Source organism: Penicillium arizonense (genome assembly GCF_001773325.1).
Source record: "Penicillium arizonense strain CBS 141311 chromosome Unknown PENARI_contig015, whole genome shotgun sequence".
NCBI lineage: Eukaryota > Fungi > Ascomycota > Eurotiomycetes > Eurotiales > Aspergillaceae > Penicillium > Penicillium arizonense.
The window spans coordinates 1-15,502 of NW_019173292.1; the positions used below are offsets into that span (position 1 = coordinate 1).

Below are 15,502 nucleotides of genomic sequence, written 5' to 3' on the forward strand. Positions count from 1 at the left end.
TTTTTTTTAAAAAAAAAAACTAGTATCAGGCTGTCTTGTCGGCTTGAATTTGTGTTATACAATGAGGGTTATAGGTCGTTGAACACCCCCAGTTTTGCATGATCTAGATGATTAACCCTAGGCACTCAAAAGTAGACAAAAAGAGATGAAGAAAGAGAGTTCAAAGTAGGCGAAAACATGACATAAAACGGTACACTCGCTTCGAGGCTTTCGTATAGAAACTGTCTAATACTTCATAGCACTGTGTGCACATCTATGACTCTGTTGTAGAAAGAACCACCAAATAGAGCGCTGTATAGAAAGTTTGGTCCCTTTATAGTTCAGACATTAGAAAACATGCAATTAGTCCACTCTCTTCAGTACCAGACCAGCAAGTGGAATCTCAACACTGACGAGTCTTCCATCAACCAAGTTGAAAACAAGCTCATCAGATGGCCCAGCGAAATCAAGATTCATCCATGCAAACGAATTATCAAACAAGCCACCTTTGCCACCTTCAACAGCAGCACGAGACTCTAACGGGGTCTCAGGCACAACCATACGGTGCGCAACGCGCATAGTACCCTTACTCTTATACAGAGATGAAAGAGACCTCGAAAAGGAGTTAAGTCCAGTCGGATACAAGCGCACATGCGCATTATCGACTCCGTTGACGCCTCTGATCCAGAATACTTTCAGTCCAAGGCCAGGACGCCCCTTATCGACAGTCAGAGTAAGATTTGTACCAGGAGAGGCCGCATCCACGAATGTTCCGGCAAGGTTGCGCTTGGCATTCTCTGCTGCGGCGTGCTCGGCTGCTTGGATGAACGTCTCTCCAACCATGTCACGTAGGGGCCAGCGAGCTGACGAAGCTGTTGAACCGGCAACTAGGATTGAGTATCCAATTCCTTGGTCTGGTGACAGGGCAAAGATGCATGTGTAGTCCCCGTTACCGCCGGCTTTGGTGTATAGATCTGAAATGCGGGTGCGGTTTGATCCTGGGGTAACGGGGATCTCGAGGCGTGAGATCTCCCACGGTGCTCCGACGAGCTCGACTAAGGAGCCTGTTCCACTGCGTGGCTTCATCCATTCTGATGTTGTGGCTGCGGACAGGATCTCGGAGTTCAAAATAGAAAGCCCTGCCGTACGAAGATCTTCGCCGTTGGCGTAAATACTGCCAGTCCTGTAGAACATGCTGTTAGCTTTTTCCCTTATTTCCCAAGATAAGAGAAACATACGAAGCAACGATCTCTAGGTCGAGACCCCATGATGAGTTCTTATCGATGATGGACCGATCGATGACATTCACGTCAGGGCCCTTTGGCACCTTCGTTGACATGCTATCCAAGCCCAGCGGGTCAAAGAGAGTCTCTTGGATTGCCTCTGTGAAGGTCTTCCCCGTAATGCGCGCAAGAATCTGACCCAGAACAGCAAAGCCGCCGTCGGAATAGATAGCATTTCGGAATGGAGAAATAACGGGCGCTTTTTCATCCCGCATGAAGTTTAGGAAGTCTAAGTGGGAAAGAAATTAGCGAAGGCTGAACAAAGAAAACTATTTGAGTAATCACCTTCGGACGAGTAGTTCAGTGGGTCATCTGGGTTTGCATACTTTAAGAAAAAGTCTAGAAAATAAGTTAGACCAGGGAGAACAAAAGCGTCACAGAAATACAAACCACCAATGCCCCCCGAGCCAGCCTGCTGAGATGCCAGGGCTCCAACAGTGATATCTTCCCAGCGGATTCTCTCCAAAGGGTCACTGGAAGAATTACCCCCAAGCTCAGGCAGATACTTGGTAACGGGATGGCTGAACACTTCTATACCGGACTTGGCGAGGATTGCATAGACGGTGAAAAGTTTCGTCACACTCCCAGTGCGGGATATAGTCTTGTCATTGAGGGTTCCAGCAGTCAGAGACTTCTTTGAATTCTCTCCGACGTGCGTATATCTGTAAAGACTATCGTTGGTTGCCGCCGAAAAGATATCAATAGAAATGGCTAAATCGGTGCGATTGAGAACATTGGTTTTGAAGAGGTTGTCGATTAGGCCGGGGAGCTCTGATCTAGCCTTTCGAATCGCGACTGATCCAGAGGGATCGAAGTTCGAGATGAAAGATGGCCCGATCAGGGGGACTTCATCTGTTGCAACTATACGTGCTGCTGAGGTACCTGCAGCTCCCAGAAGGGATGCAATTAATGCTTTGTGGAAAAGCATCACGAAGGTATTTCAGTCAATTGCTGCTTAGGTATGAATGAGGAGCTTCAGAGGAGTGAATTGGTTCTGCGTTAGCCCAATGTCCACTGGGCCGCATCTTATATCTTGACATATTTGGGGCCAAAATGAAAATTTTTGATGAAGTTTGGACCTATACGAGCGCCTTGGACGTAGGCCAAGTGATCATCCGCAAATACTCCATTTACAGTTCCACGCGGCGCCGACTTGTCAATCAACATGGCGGTGTCAGTCTAAAATAAGCGCAGATCGCAGTTCAGGGTCCGCTCAGCCTCCGAGCTGCTTATTACTGTATGAATGGAGAGCTTAGAAAGGGAATGGAGTGCGCTGGGGCTTAACAATCCTGGCGATCAACTCATATCGTAGCGCTGCATACTTCCCAAAGCGGACGCCAAGACAAACAACGTTCACCTGAATGACATCATCGTGTATACTTCGACGTGGCACATTCGTCTTCAAGGCTAATCTCTAGATTTCTTGACTAATGATAGATATTGAGAGAGTAGTTTGTAGTGCACAGCGGCCTTGGTCATAAAGAGCACAACGGTGAGTACCGTGAGCCAAGGTTGCTGTGGGGACATGGGGGCCTAACCTGAAAGCCGTCAGCTAACTACAGTATAGTATTCTAACACATGTTATGACCTGCATGGGGTGAATTCCTCTTATATGGCTAAAATACATATTACGTAATATATATAGTAGTCGAATTAGACACTATCTACTGTCTAGTATTGGCAGCAAAGTGGTCAAAAACCCAAAGGCCTTGCAAAACACTCTATATAACATAGATCAAGAAATAAGAGCTCATGAGTTCAAAAATGGAAAGAAATATCAAAATCAATCAAACAACCAGAATTTTCATCTCGCGCAATCATTTCACCGATCAGCCTTGGACGCTGCTTCGCTGCATCAAACCAAACATAAAAGTCCAAAGTGGTTTACTGGTCATATACAAGGGATCTCACAGCCCAAATTCCAACTGCCCTAGACTCTGACCCAAAAATGCAACCGTGCTTTCGACACCGAAGAAATCCCAAATACCATCTTGCAACGATTTCGCAATGGCACGAGACAATTCTGTCGGTTCAGCTCCGACCTCTCCCTCATTAATCACCTCACTCATGAACATGACTTCGGTGCTCTCGCCTGTCACAAGAGCCTGCTTACTCTGCCTCCACGCCATATGCCTGGTCAAAACAGTGTTTCCTTGAGCATACAAGATCTCCCCCTTGTCCACATTTCCTGGCTGCGCATCGGCGGCAGCATCCAGAGGAACAAATTTGTCCTCGGGAAGAGCGAGACGGAGCTCCAGCGGCGCGTCCACAGCGCGTAACTCTGGGAGATCAAATGCTCCAGCTGACACGGCGTGTTCGATGCTGATGCTATTGTAGAAGTCTACCACGGGGGAGATAGGCCGGCCAGCCTTCTTTTCCTTTAGCACGCGCTTCAGCAGTGATTCATTGGATTGCGGGTATTTCTTGGATGAGACGTTCGCGACTTTTTTGAGCGTGTTGCGGTACAGTGCCACGCGGGGATGTGACTGGGCATTCATGTAATTGTTGCTGGCAAAATGGGCGACTGTTTTGTCCACAATAGCCTGGAGGATGTTAGATCTTATATTCAGGACATGTTTTGCTTAGTGAAGTTCTTACCTGGGCATGGGAAGCAATGCTTGGATTGACTGTGCTATTGTCCAGTCTTTTCGCAGTCACAACTACGACTTGCAGTGTAGGTAGAAGCTCCGCAACTTCACTGGAGATTTTGAAGGTAGCCATGTTGCTTCTATTGGGCAGAACTGTAGTCTATCCCGGTAAGGAGGATATGATGTCCAAATTCTCGACTTTGGTGACACCAGTGATGTTCTCCAAGACATGTGAGAAACCGGTAGCAAATCCGAATCTCTCGTTTTTGAACATACTAACTTCGCTACTCCAGGTTGGTTTTATATGGCGGGAGCGGAAAATCACTCCGAGGTGCCTTTTTCGCCGGCAAGACTCCGTGATACTAAGTGGGTCCCGCCATCCATAGAACCTCTTTCTCCGGTGTCTTTTCTAGGGCAGAGAAAGGTAGAGCATCAGTACAAATCCGTAAGCAAGTTACCTATCAACGCGGGCATATCGTACAATAGGACCAGGAATTTTTGAAATCGCATTGACCTCTATGATAATATGTAAAAAGCATCTCTAATAAACAATTTCACGCATGCTTGCAAAGATCGTTAGTCGTAATTATTGTCGTATTCATATCATGCCTGAACGCAGATAATCCAACGACGTGTTGCTTCCTTTGCTTCATTACTCAAGAAGCTTCCAGAGCTCTGAGGAAGCATGCCTTGGCAATAGGACGTCCATTCACCTGAGTACCTTCCCAGCCGAGTCGCTGATTATTCTTCCAAGCGTACTCGGAATCACTAATTGTCTTTTTCTCATTCTTCTCCTCCTCGTCCTTGATCTCAAGTTTCATGATTAACAATCGAAGTGTCCAGTTCTCTCTGTCGCCAGCTTCTCTTTCCGTTTCTATCAGTAGACGAAGCAGTTCGGTATGCAATCTCTTCAAGACAGTTTTTGTTTGCGAGAAGGCGCCTCGGGCAGTAATTTCCTCGAGAATATATTGCTTCATTTGGGGCGACAGGGTTTCGCCATGTTGGCTGCTTCTGAAGATGCTTCTGAGCGCGGTGTTGGAAAATCCTGGCATTTGCATTGACAATATTATGGGGAATGACAGTTTCCCCTCATCGAGATCATCACAGAAGCCCTTTTGTACGGTGTACTATGACGTGTTAGCTCAGGTATATCTGGCGGTAGAGTAGGGTGGGGTTATATTACATCGGCGCTTTGGAGATTCTGGTAATCATCGCGGATCTGGAAATACCTTCCAAGTAAGGTAGTCAAATGACCCAGATCAAGATCACTGTAAATGCGTCAGCCTTTTTTCTTCTTTGTATTATGATCAGTTTCGAATACCGATTCACTGTAGCCTCTGACTTCATCAGACGGCTTATAAGACGGAATAGGCCACCAGTCTCTGTTATCATGTTAGAAACTCATTCACTTAAAGTGAGCAAAAGGTACTTACTGCCGTCGACCATGCCAATATATTGTGATGCGGTAGGTACGTGAGTGTGGTAGCTCCAGTGCAAATCACGTCCCTGTCCAAGTTGAAGATGACGCATTTCCTCTGGTATTGGTTAATCAACGGACCTAAGTTCCTTGTATATTGCTGTAGACATACCTGAGTAGACAGAGACAGCAGACCTCGAAAGCATATGCACGAGACACAAGGCTTCATTCATCAAGTATGTGGCAGTGTTGATTGTCTGGCCGATACCGAAGATGTGGTGCGCAACAGGCTTGCCTCGTCTCAAAGAGCTGCCATCCTGGATATCATCAAGCCTACGTGGTGGTTAGCAAGCTGATATATACCTATGATAGATAATCTTGACTCACAATAACGACGAGTTGTGCAGGAAATTGATTGCGCCTTCAATTATCAAAAGGGATTTCTCTGGCACTCTGTACCATGTGTTCAAAGCAGAAATCAATGTTTGTCTCACATTCTTCGACGGAAGTGAGTTGATATAAGTGTAAGGGTCCAAAACGGGCTGATGTACCAGCGATTAGTTTCCCCTTCACAGCTTTCGGTTATCTTGGCACTAAATACTAACCTCGTTGACTGACAATCCATTTGATGCGAAGGTCATCAATGCGTCATCCTCAACTGCTGTTTATCGAATATCATTAGCAACTTCGTTTTCTTAACGATTGTAATAACCAGGCTGTCCCAGGTACTCTCTGCACTTACTTTGCTTTTTAAGGTCGACAGCCCGAACCTGGGTGGCGCTTTTGGTATCGGTCTTTGAATCGAAAAATTGCTCTGGCGGTGCGAGGACTCTGACGTTATTAGTGCCAAAAGTCTCGAGGTGGTCTTTGTATGGGTTGCGTTCAGTCTTCCAGTAGCGTGGAACACGGAGGCTCCAAACCCAATTACCAGCCATTGAGTGTTCCAGCAAGGTCAACCAGTCAAGCACTGATTTTGATGGGTTTGAAGTAGACTTGTACTTCTCTTTCAAGTGACAAAACCTTTCCTCGTGTGCTCGAATCTCGGCCATCACTACTGCCTTCGCAGCGGAATGCGTTAGACCCTGATTAACCGCCACAATATGGACAGCGTTGACCAAAGGAACGTCTCCGCTGCTTTTGAGGTGAGATGCATATTCTTTGTCCCATGAGAACAAGTCATTCACGAGACATAGCTCGGCATATGCCATGTAGCTCATGGGGTCGGCGGTTTTCTCTTCTTCTTCAGTGAGGGAGATTCCTGAGCCCCATCGGAAATTATAAAGTGTCCAGCTGTTAATCGGTCAGAATATTATGCGTGTTTGTGTTTGGTAATATTGGGCGATCATACTCTGCTGCGGCATCGACAATTCGGAATGCCAGGTAATCGTCCAGACTGGTAAATTGGGCAATCCTGACATCCTCCACTGACTTGGTAAATGTCTCCCATCTTGAAATAAACCAGTCACCAAAGACGGGATCCAGACGCAGATATTCAGCTGCGATCTTTGCTTGGACTTCGGACTTGCGTTGTGCTTTTTCTGAGACTCTGCTTGAAACAGAAGTCATGCCACTCTGGGTAAGAGCCTGATGAAGCATTTGATTTTCGCGTAGTAGCTGAGAATTGAGTTAGCCTTTTTGTCGCTCATAGATTCAATTGCAAATTTTCATACGGCATCATGATCTGCCGCATTATCGGTTTCGTCTGTTTCCGAGTGTCAGTAACAAAATTCGTCCGATTGACTTGCTCACTTACCATCGTGGAGGAATGCATATTCAACGGTGTATGCTACAAGAGCCAGTCTTTCAGGTAGACAGTTTGGCGCACACAAAGAAGTGAAATTTCCAGCATGTGCATTGAGGTTGCCGAACTTGGACCCAACGCCATCAACTCCGTGCAAGTCTATGTGGCATTGGACTGAAGCATGGTCGGCTATTTCCGTTTTCTTGTGAATGTAAGGGTCAAAAAGGGAGGTGTATCCTGGATCGGCGGCGTAGATCTCAGGATCAACCGGCACAGCGTATTCTTTGACCATTTTGCTTGATAAATTTGATACAAGTTATGCACATGTGGTCTCGTGGATATCGAAGAGCACAGGGTCACACAATGCACCCTCGGCGTTTAGGTGGGGATTTAAGACTATAAATACTACATCGTATCGCTTATGGCACATCCCGCGCTCCAAAACCGCGCTAACTCAGACTGATACTCGGCGATAATCCGCATGGCGAGAGCGAAGCCCGGAGCAAGCAGTTTCTTCCTCATTGGTACATTTTCGCATACAAAGAATGGACTGTGTGCGGTAGCCTAGCATCCTACGAACGCCACAATCCCGAACACTTTCATGCTTTCATGCAAGGGCCAAACCCATTGGCTCGATATGGACATATCATAAAATAATGTTCACAGCGCATGACTCGTACTCTATACAAACCTAAATAACACTTTCCGCCGATCCCTGTTTAATTTCTTTCTACAGATACGTGTCCGTCTCAAATTCGAGCCCACTTGGCTCTCATTGTTTCAATGCAGATCCAATTGCAGGGTTTTCTTTGCCACTTACACATTTCCGGGTTAAGAAGCATAAACTTTTATCACTGTAAGCCAGGTTTAAAATTTGCCAAGAATCTCCACAATCTCAAGGAGTTTTTAGTGCGGGGCAAGAGAAGCCATATTGTAGTTCGCAGATTTTGGCATATATCACCTTCTAGTTCCTACTTCAGCCTTCTAGACGCATGGAAAAGGTATCACATATGCACCGCGTCAAGGTTAAACGCACACATGCAATAAAATGTACAGGACTTTTGGCCGCATGGTACTTTATCACGCCATGCGAGGGGCGCAGATGTACTTTCGTGAGACGGCCCACTCCTTCCACGCTTCTGATATGATTTGTGCATAACCGAACGGGAGATTCGGAGATGACGGTCTGGAATGAGACAATGAACTGAATATGCAGCTTGATGGAGTCGTCGAGAGTGGAGCGAAGTAAATGAATTGCGACCGTAACGAGCCGTGTATAGTATCCCTTCCGGTTTTAATATCCCTTGGCTTGGCATTGTCGCTCCGGGTGAAAATCATTGTTCGTGAAGTATGAATTTAAGGACTGAAGATCATCTATTAATAAAGTTACTGTCTTACTAATTTTCCGCAGAACATGTCCAGGTGGACTCGACCCCGGACATACCCCTAACCCCTACTCGCATGGTCACAAACCCGGTAATGCAACTATACAGAGTAGCGTCGGGGCACATTTAAATGGATTCCGAAGACAGAAATCCTGCCGCGTCTAATATTTTAGCGGCATTCTGGGAGTGATGCCACGTAGCAATATGTGTGTTTTCATTCGATAAGGGATCTGCATAGGGTCCCGGTAAGCCCCGGTCCGATTGGCCGATTGCTCATTCTGGACTTATACATGAACACCTCCTACATGGGAAGGCGATTCTTTGTTTTCCGCCCCTCCACGACTCCCTAACGTCATACCACCCTCGCGATGCTGCTTCCGCTCTGCGCTGTTCTTCTCTATATTTGCGGTGTGGTAGTATACAGGCTGTACTTTCATCCTCTAAGCAAGTTCCCGGGGCCGAAACTAGCTGCGGCATCGACCCTGTATGAATTCTATTACAATGTGATCCAAGGCGGTCGGTATTTGTTCGAGATAGAGGAAATGCACCGGAAGTATGGTACGAACATCATGATATAGAAATTCTGAAAGCAGCGACTAAAGGTTTTGAAGGTCCGATTGTGCGCGTTACTCCTCATGAGCTTCATGTTTCAGATCCCTATTTCTATACAGAAATTTATGCTGGTCCTACCAGAAAGCGTGAGAAGGATCCAAGAATGGTTCGGTTGGCAGGACAGCCGACTTCTATGTTTGCAACTGTCGACCACAACTTGCACGCCTCTCGGCGGGCTATTCTCAGTAGCTTCTTCTCTAAGAAGTCTATCACCGGTCTAGAGACAATGATCCAGGGCAAGGTTGAGAAACTTATGGGACGGTTAGCCACTGCATGCGATCAAGGCACCGTTGTCCCCCTGGACTCTGCATCGTCGGCTCTGACTGCTGATATCATTTCGGAGTTTGCATATGGTGTCAGTCTTGACTATTTGGATGATCCCAATTTCAAGAATGAGGTTGCAGAGTCGATTTTAAGTCTTGCGTCTTCTGTTCATGTCTTGAAGTTTTTCCCTTTCATTTTGTCTCTTTCGAAAATCATCCCGGACAGTGTTGTTGAAACTCTTTCTCCGGAGGCTTCAAAAATCTTGCGCTTGCAGAAGTTGGTTCGTGCACAAGCAGCAGTTGCACTGAAAAATGGAGGGCACGTCAAGGGTAAGGACACAATGTTTGGAGCTCTGTGCGATCCTTCGCTGCCTGCAGAAGAGCGGACTCTGGATCGGCTACAGGACGAGGGTTTCTCATTGATCGGCGGAGGTACCGAGACCACCACAGGAACTCTGAAAATTATTATGTTCAACTTGCTGCACAACAAATCTTTGCTGTCAAAGCTTCGCGAGGAGCTTGCGCAGAATTCATGCGATACATGGGCCGAGCTCGAACAACTACCCTACATGGTAAGTTATTCGGTCTAGGATCTGGGGACAAGTGACTGACTAACCGGTGAATCTCAAATTTAGAGAGGAGTGATTAACGAGGGTCTTCGTCTTTCCGGTGTCATAACTCGACTTCCACGACGTGCTCCAGATGAAGCATTGCAGTTGAATGAGTGGACAATCCCAGCGAATGTAAGGAATCATCCATGTGTCGAAAATTACAAAATCACCTCGGCTAACATGTTCTAACTCAAAGACACTTCTGAGCACATCATCCTGGTTTATGCACATGAACACAGAGCTGTTCCCCGATCCGTATACCTTCGATCCTGAGCGATGGATTCGCGCTCAGGAAGCCGGACAACGTCTTGAACCTATGATTGCTGCCTTTATCAAAGGATCTAGACAATGCCTGGGTAACCAGTAAGATATTGTCTAACCCGTTCTGTCGAAGCCTGCCGCTAACTTCATTTACTTTAGTTTGGCTTTGGCGGAGCTGTACCTTGTTATTTCTGCATTGGTCCGGCGATTTGATATGGATTTGTACAAGACTGGACCCGAGCATATTGTTACTTACAGAGAGTTTGGCTTTGGAATTCCCAAGGAGAAAGGAGGGTTGAAGGTCATTATTACGAAGACTCTGAATTCATAGTCCTCGCCAGTTGGCCGCAGCTTGGGGCCTTGTCCGGCAACGAAGAGACGGATCATGATGTATGACCTGCAGGATGTTTTCCTTTTTCTCGGTGCTTTTTTGGTCCGATTAAACAAATGATGCAAGATTTTGGTTGGAGGAACAACACCTTAGCCGCCAAAAGGGGTGTTTCCTTTGTGAAATTGTTATTTTGTGAGTATTTTTGCACCGTTGTTGGGATACCATTTGTCCAGTACCAAGAATAGCAGAAGATAGACAATTATCACTGTCTATGTTCATCACTTCCTTGTTTCTTGCCTTGTATGTTACTCGGGCAGACTTTTGCCAAGTAACAAAGCGACTGAATAATAGCATAGATAACTCTCTTGGATCGGCAAAATGATGTCCAGGTACAAATAGCTTGATGATTCCTTGCACACATCTCTCCCTCTATATAGGAAAGTTACTTCTTTACTTACCCTTAACTCTCATTGTTACCAATATCCACCACAACACGGAACAAACCCACTAAGTTAACATTCATCTACATACAGTATGGCGGAAAGCAACGCCACCAAAATAACACATCAGATGATATGCTCGCTTCGGGCGCGTAGATGTTCTGCGACTGTCCAAGTAATTCAATGATCTCAAGCTAAGCGCACACAAAGCTTTCAGCATTATCAGAACCAGCACTTGGGCTTTTCAGGCGAGCATTTTGAGGCCATGGGCAAATCTTCCTCGTGCGGTTCGATCCATCCAAAGGCCGAGATGTTAGTATCGATTCAGGGAATGTGTCATTCTCCACCCAGGCTCGGAGTACATCGTCGGCATGGTATGTAGACGGTGCGGAGGGAAAAGATGATGCCGGTCCACAGTGCCCACCACCTATGTTCGGGCAAGTGAAGTTAGCACTAACATGGAATTAAAACTCTTTGTAAATTTAGACATACCGGGAATCATAAACAGATTGAAAAATTCAGACACATTTCCGTTCGCGGTGGTATTCTGCAATTGCTCAAGGTGCATAATGGGCCAAAGGGCACCATTGTAAGGATCCGTCCAGCCTATTGCTCAATACATTAGTTTTGCCATTAGTTCTTCATGTATGATAACTCACCTTGCGTGACAATCATCTTCCCACCCCGTTTTCTGAAAGCACTCAAGTCCGTACTGATGCCATCAATGAGTGGACTGGCAATAGCATCAACTTTATCAACATCCGCTCCGAAATCAAATTGGCTGATGTCAAATGACATATTGTTGAAGACCAAATTTTGCAGAATTGGAGTGCTATAGTTCAGATACAAGGACGTTTCCTGGAGGAGCCACTCCTTTTCGCTTCCGAGTGTGTAACCCGGGTAGATTACATCCCCGTTGCGGCTGTCTGTGGGACCTGCGTAGATGGCTTCGATGGCTTTGATTTGGGGTTGAGTCAGACAGGTCACATTACTCTTGGATGTCTTGGATGAATCTGGGCATGCCAGCGAGCGGATGTTGAATGGGCAATGGAGTGGATTTTCGATAAGACCATCGACAACGCCATCAAGGCTGTCGCATTTTGCTAGGATTGCATTTGTGGTAAAATTTAGAACGGATTGGTCTAGAAATGCATCACCCTGGGAGCAATTAGCGTGTGTTCCATGAAGAATATTTTAGGCAACTTGTCTTCTCAAGTTCCTCATACCTTTGTGCGCTTGGCATTCCACAAAAATGAAAGTATCAAATGCGAATACCAGTTCCCAGGACTGCCAGCGTAGATTCCATCGAAGAGGTCAGGGTGCAATTGTGCGAGCGCAAATCCTTGGGCTCCACCGGTTGAACATCCACTGAAATAACTGAAAGTTGGCTTCGATCCGTAGTATAAGGCGGACAGCTCCCGAGTCGGTGGTGTCAACATGGCGATAGAGTTATGGATCCAAGCCTTTGTCTGGGCTGGGCTATTCAAAAAAGAGATATATTGTCCTGGTTGGGTAGTGCCGTTACCGTTCAGAGCGACATCGTGGCCGGAATCTCCTCTGTGATTCGGGTTAGAATCAAAATTCATGAATACCAGTAGAAGTCTCCTTGGTCAGAATAAATTCACATACGCTGCAACCGCATAACCTCGATTGAGATTCAACATCATGGCAGATGTATCAATCGTTCCCGCAAGGCCTCCATTTCCTGTTCGTGTGAAATCAATCTTTGTTCTTGCTCTGAACAGGGTGCTTTACCTTACCAGCAACAAGATATCTTTCATTATATGAATCCTGCTCGGGTAGCCACAATTCAAACGCAAGCGAGTTGTTGCCACTATATTCAATGTGGCCCTTCACTCGGCAGAACCCATATTGATTCGGGAGCGCTGCATCCGTACTCGAACCTGAGAGGACCAGTTCGTTTCTCGAGGTCCACGACGCCGATGTCACACTTATTTCGGCGATTTGTTTTGCCAGTGCTGGTACATGGGTACAAGGATCTACTGCAAGAGCCGAAACTCCGAATAATGCAGCGATAGCCACGTTGTTGAAGGAAGTCTGTATTCTCATCTTTAGTAGTATTTCCGGCCACATCTTTTTATCTTGAAGAGAAGGCGTCCCTTTTGTGCTGCAGTGTCCAGCTCCTCGCGGTAAAACTCCGGTACTTTAATTCCACATTTGCTGAAGATCAGCAGTGGGAGCGAGACAGGAATCGGACAACGGAGCCGCTCGCCGAGAGCCGGGGAATCCCCCGATGTGGGGAGTGGGGGAGAAGCATACGAGGTATTTATCTTGGCTATGCTCTAAGCAATCCATGGTGGCCGGATAGACCGGGTCAAAATTATTCAATAGCTGATTATATTCGGCTTTGATATCACCATATGGGTGGCATATTATTCAATTCAATGCCCCCAATCTCTCCAAGCCAGTCATGCGATAATTGACCAACGGGATCATCACCACAGCCATATGGTTGGAATCGTTGTAAGTCATCAAAACACTCATGCAGAACAGAATCCACCGCAAGCGATGCTGGACCTGTCCCATCAATGGGCCAGTAATTAAGTTGGGGGTTACCAACGACACCAGCAGAAATTGAACCATGCGAGGCATCATGTAACACGTCCCTCATAGGTTCAGAGCTTTTGGTATGATACTCTACAGCGTCAGACAACACTGCATCACTGAGACGATTAAACACATCATGGCAATTCTTCGTCACGTTCCATCGCTCCGATATGGCGACCAAAACATTTGAACATGCTCTTGAATCATTCACAATCTCAATAATCGTGGGATCGTTATCGAACAATGCTGTTGGCGTAGATGTGGATATGTTCCTTTTACGGGAGCGGAAATGCCGACCCACTGCGTAGACATATGAAAGACCCGCCATGAAGACCGAGTGCAGCGTGATCCATGTGTAATTGATTCGCCGAGACCGGTGGAGATGAGCATAGAGTGTTATTGCTTGCTTGGCTGCAATGAATATAGTCTGTAGGACTACTGCATCTCGCGACGATGCTGACGAGAGACCTGGTGATGGTCTGTATAACATCAAGAGAGCATTGTGATAGAGCATCTCGTACCATTCCCGCGTTCGAAAGCTGGATCTGTCGCCTGGTAGTGTGCTCGAAAGGTCGACATCTGAGAGAGAAAGGTTCGCTGTATCGCGACGCCAGGTAGCTAACTCGTTGGCAAGTCTGTCTCGTGCTGCGAGGGCCGGTGCTTCGTCTGTCTGGGTTCGAGTGGAGCCATTGTGAAGAGCGGACAATATATCGCCGCAGATTATGCGATATCGTACGATATGTACGAACAGAGCTGTTCTGCACAAGGTCGATGCTAACTGATCTGTGTCGGACTCGCAATGATTTACGGTAGCGTCCAGGCTCGGATCTGGGAGGGAAACGTCTGTATCTTGGAGGTGTATTGCAAGAGGCCTTCCTAGCGTTATACTCACGACCCTAGTTGTCACGTTAGGAAACGCACGCCGAGAATTGGAATTCATCTCACCTATCCATAGCAACAACACACCAAAAGCAACGGCGACGTACTTCATGTGCCACAAGTTGCTGTGAAGAGATACTCTCCACATTCCCTTTTTGTGCTCTATAGACTTGTTCGCGGTGTAGACCCATTTCCAAACACATCCTTGAAGCAATCCCAACAATATGCCACATACTGCTTGAGGTATCCTGGATAGAATTGATCATGCGATATTGTCCCAGCAATAGAATAGCTTGGAGAGCCTGGATATTGCCTCTTTGTAGGACCTCGTTTAGCCGCTGTGCTGCCCTTAGCTGATAGCCTTCAGCGTTGGGCAATGATTCCAAGTCGAATTTGTGCACGCTCGCAGTTGCGATGGCTAATATCATATCGAAGGCAAATCCTGCAAACACATCTTGTTCCAGACATGATGGGTCCTTGTAGGCCTTGTTCAACGCATCCAGTGCAGCCTCTCGGTGAAGAAAGGGGTATGAAAGATGATCATTCTCAAAGTATGCGCGGTGAAGGTCGCGAGCAACCCTCTCCGGAGGAAGGAAAGAGGCATCAAACGGGAGAGCCGAAGATGTCGGAGCCGATGGGCCACCATTAGGCCTAGACGGCAGTCTTTGACTCTCTTTCTGAGGAGTCCTAGATGTCACTTCAACAGTCGTACTGACTAAATTCGCAAAAGGTATCCCACTAGCCGAGCCGAGGAAATGATGCTCTCCTCCCGCACGGCGCGAGAGGAACGATACCTCCTCCATAACCTCATCTCCGCGGTCTCTTTCTTCTTCTCCCTCTTCGGCAGATTGACCAACATCAGGATCCGCGCTCGGTTCGGACGCCCGTCCGACCTCCGTCTGGGGTGATGATCCTAACTCCGAGTGCGCCAGTCGAGCAGCCAAACTAGAATTATTGGCCTCGGCCTGCTTCAGCTGACGCTGGAGCCTCTCGACCAACTCCCGTCGGTCTTTCGCCCGGTCGATATACTTGCATATTGTGCCGACTTTTCGGCAGGGCCCACATGAGGGTGAGATCTTGTCGCAACGGGACTTGCGACGCCGGCAGCGGTCACAGGCTTGTGTGTTCATGCCGAGGGCTGTGG

The 15,502-nt window shown here is 47.0% G+C and overlaps 6 protein-coding genes across 6 annotated transcripts; 1 reads left to right on the top strand and 5 right to left on the bottom strand.

Moving 5' to 3' along the window:
* Positions 1-342: 342 nt before the first annotated feature.
* PENARI_c015G11393 (serine hydrolase domain-containing protein) lies at positions 343-2,190 on the bottom strand (the record flags this gene model as incomplete). The annotated part of the gene is made up of 4 exons (XM_022633913.1): positions 343-1,162; positions 1,218-1,491; positions 1,548-1,601; positions 1,653-2,190. 4 exons carry the CDS (start codon positions 2,188-2,190, stop codon positions 343-345), a joined length of 1,686 nt encoding a protein of 561 aa, XP_022486280.1.
* Positions 2,191-3,169: 979 nt separating this feature from the next.
* Positions 3,170-3,983, bottom strand: PENARI_c015G06139 (B3/B4 domain-containing protein; the record flags this gene model as incomplete). The annotated part of the gene is made up of 2 exons (XM_022633794.1): positions 3,170-3,805; positions 3,861-3,983. 2 exons carry the CDS (start codon positions 3,981-3,983, stop codon positions 3,170-3,172), a joined length of 759 nt encoding a protein of 252 aa, XP_022486283.1.
* A 523-nt stretch (positions 3,984-4,506) lies between these two features.
* PENARI_c015G11754 (polyprenyl synthetase family protein) lies at positions 4,507-7,300 on the bottom strand (the record flags this gene model as incomplete). The annotated part of the gene is made up of 11 exons (XM_022633921.1): positions 4,507-4,977; positions 5,034-5,118; positions 5,172-5,232; positions 5,284-5,385; positions 5,440-5,600; positions 5,655-5,809; positions 5,873-5,928; positions 6,010-6,557; positions 6,616-6,881; positions 6,938-6,969; positions 7,021-7,300. The coding sequence occupies 11 exons, from the start codon at positions 7,298-7,300 to the stop codon at positions 4,507-4,509; spliced, it is 2,217 nt and encodes a 738-aa protein (XP_022486475.1).
* Positions 7,301-9,108: 1,808 nt separating this feature from the next.
* On the top strand, positions 9,109-10,471 carry PENARI_c015G00928 (cytochrome P450; the record flags this gene model as incomplete). Its single annotated transcript, XM_022633675.1, has 4 exons — positions 9,109-9,840; positions 9,904-10,011; positions 10,076-10,242; positions 10,300-10,471. 4 exons carry the CDS (start codon positions 9,109-9,111, stop codon positions 10,469-10,471), a joined length of 1,179 nt encoding a protein of 392 aa, XP_022486353.1.
* Positions 10,472-11,105: 634 nt separating this feature from the next.
* Positions 11,106-13,227, bottom strand: PENARI_c015G04675 (uncharacterized protein; the record flags this gene model as incomplete). The annotated part of the gene is made up of 7 exons (XM_022633765.1): positions 11,106-11,338; positions 11,404-11,517; positions 11,571-12,069; positions 12,138-12,468; positions 12,541-12,616; positions 12,672-12,969; positions 13,192-13,227. The coding sequence occupies 7 exons, from the start codon at positions 13,225-13,227 to the stop codon at positions 11,106-11,108; spliced, it is 1,587 nt and encodes a 528-aa protein (XP_022486277.1).
* A 1,140-nt stretch (positions 13,228-14,367) lies between these two features.
* Positions 14,368-15,488, bottom strand: PENARI_c015G06402 (uncharacterized protein; the record flags this gene model as incomplete). Its single annotated transcript, XM_022633799.1, has 3 exons — positions 14,368-14,375; positions 14,446-14,520; positions 14,594-15,488. 3 exons carry the CDS (start codon positions 15,486-15,488, stop codon positions 14,368-14,370), a joined length of 978 nt encoding a protein of 325 aa, XP_022486363.1.
* Between the last annotated feature and the right edge of the window lie 14 nt (positions 15,489-15,502).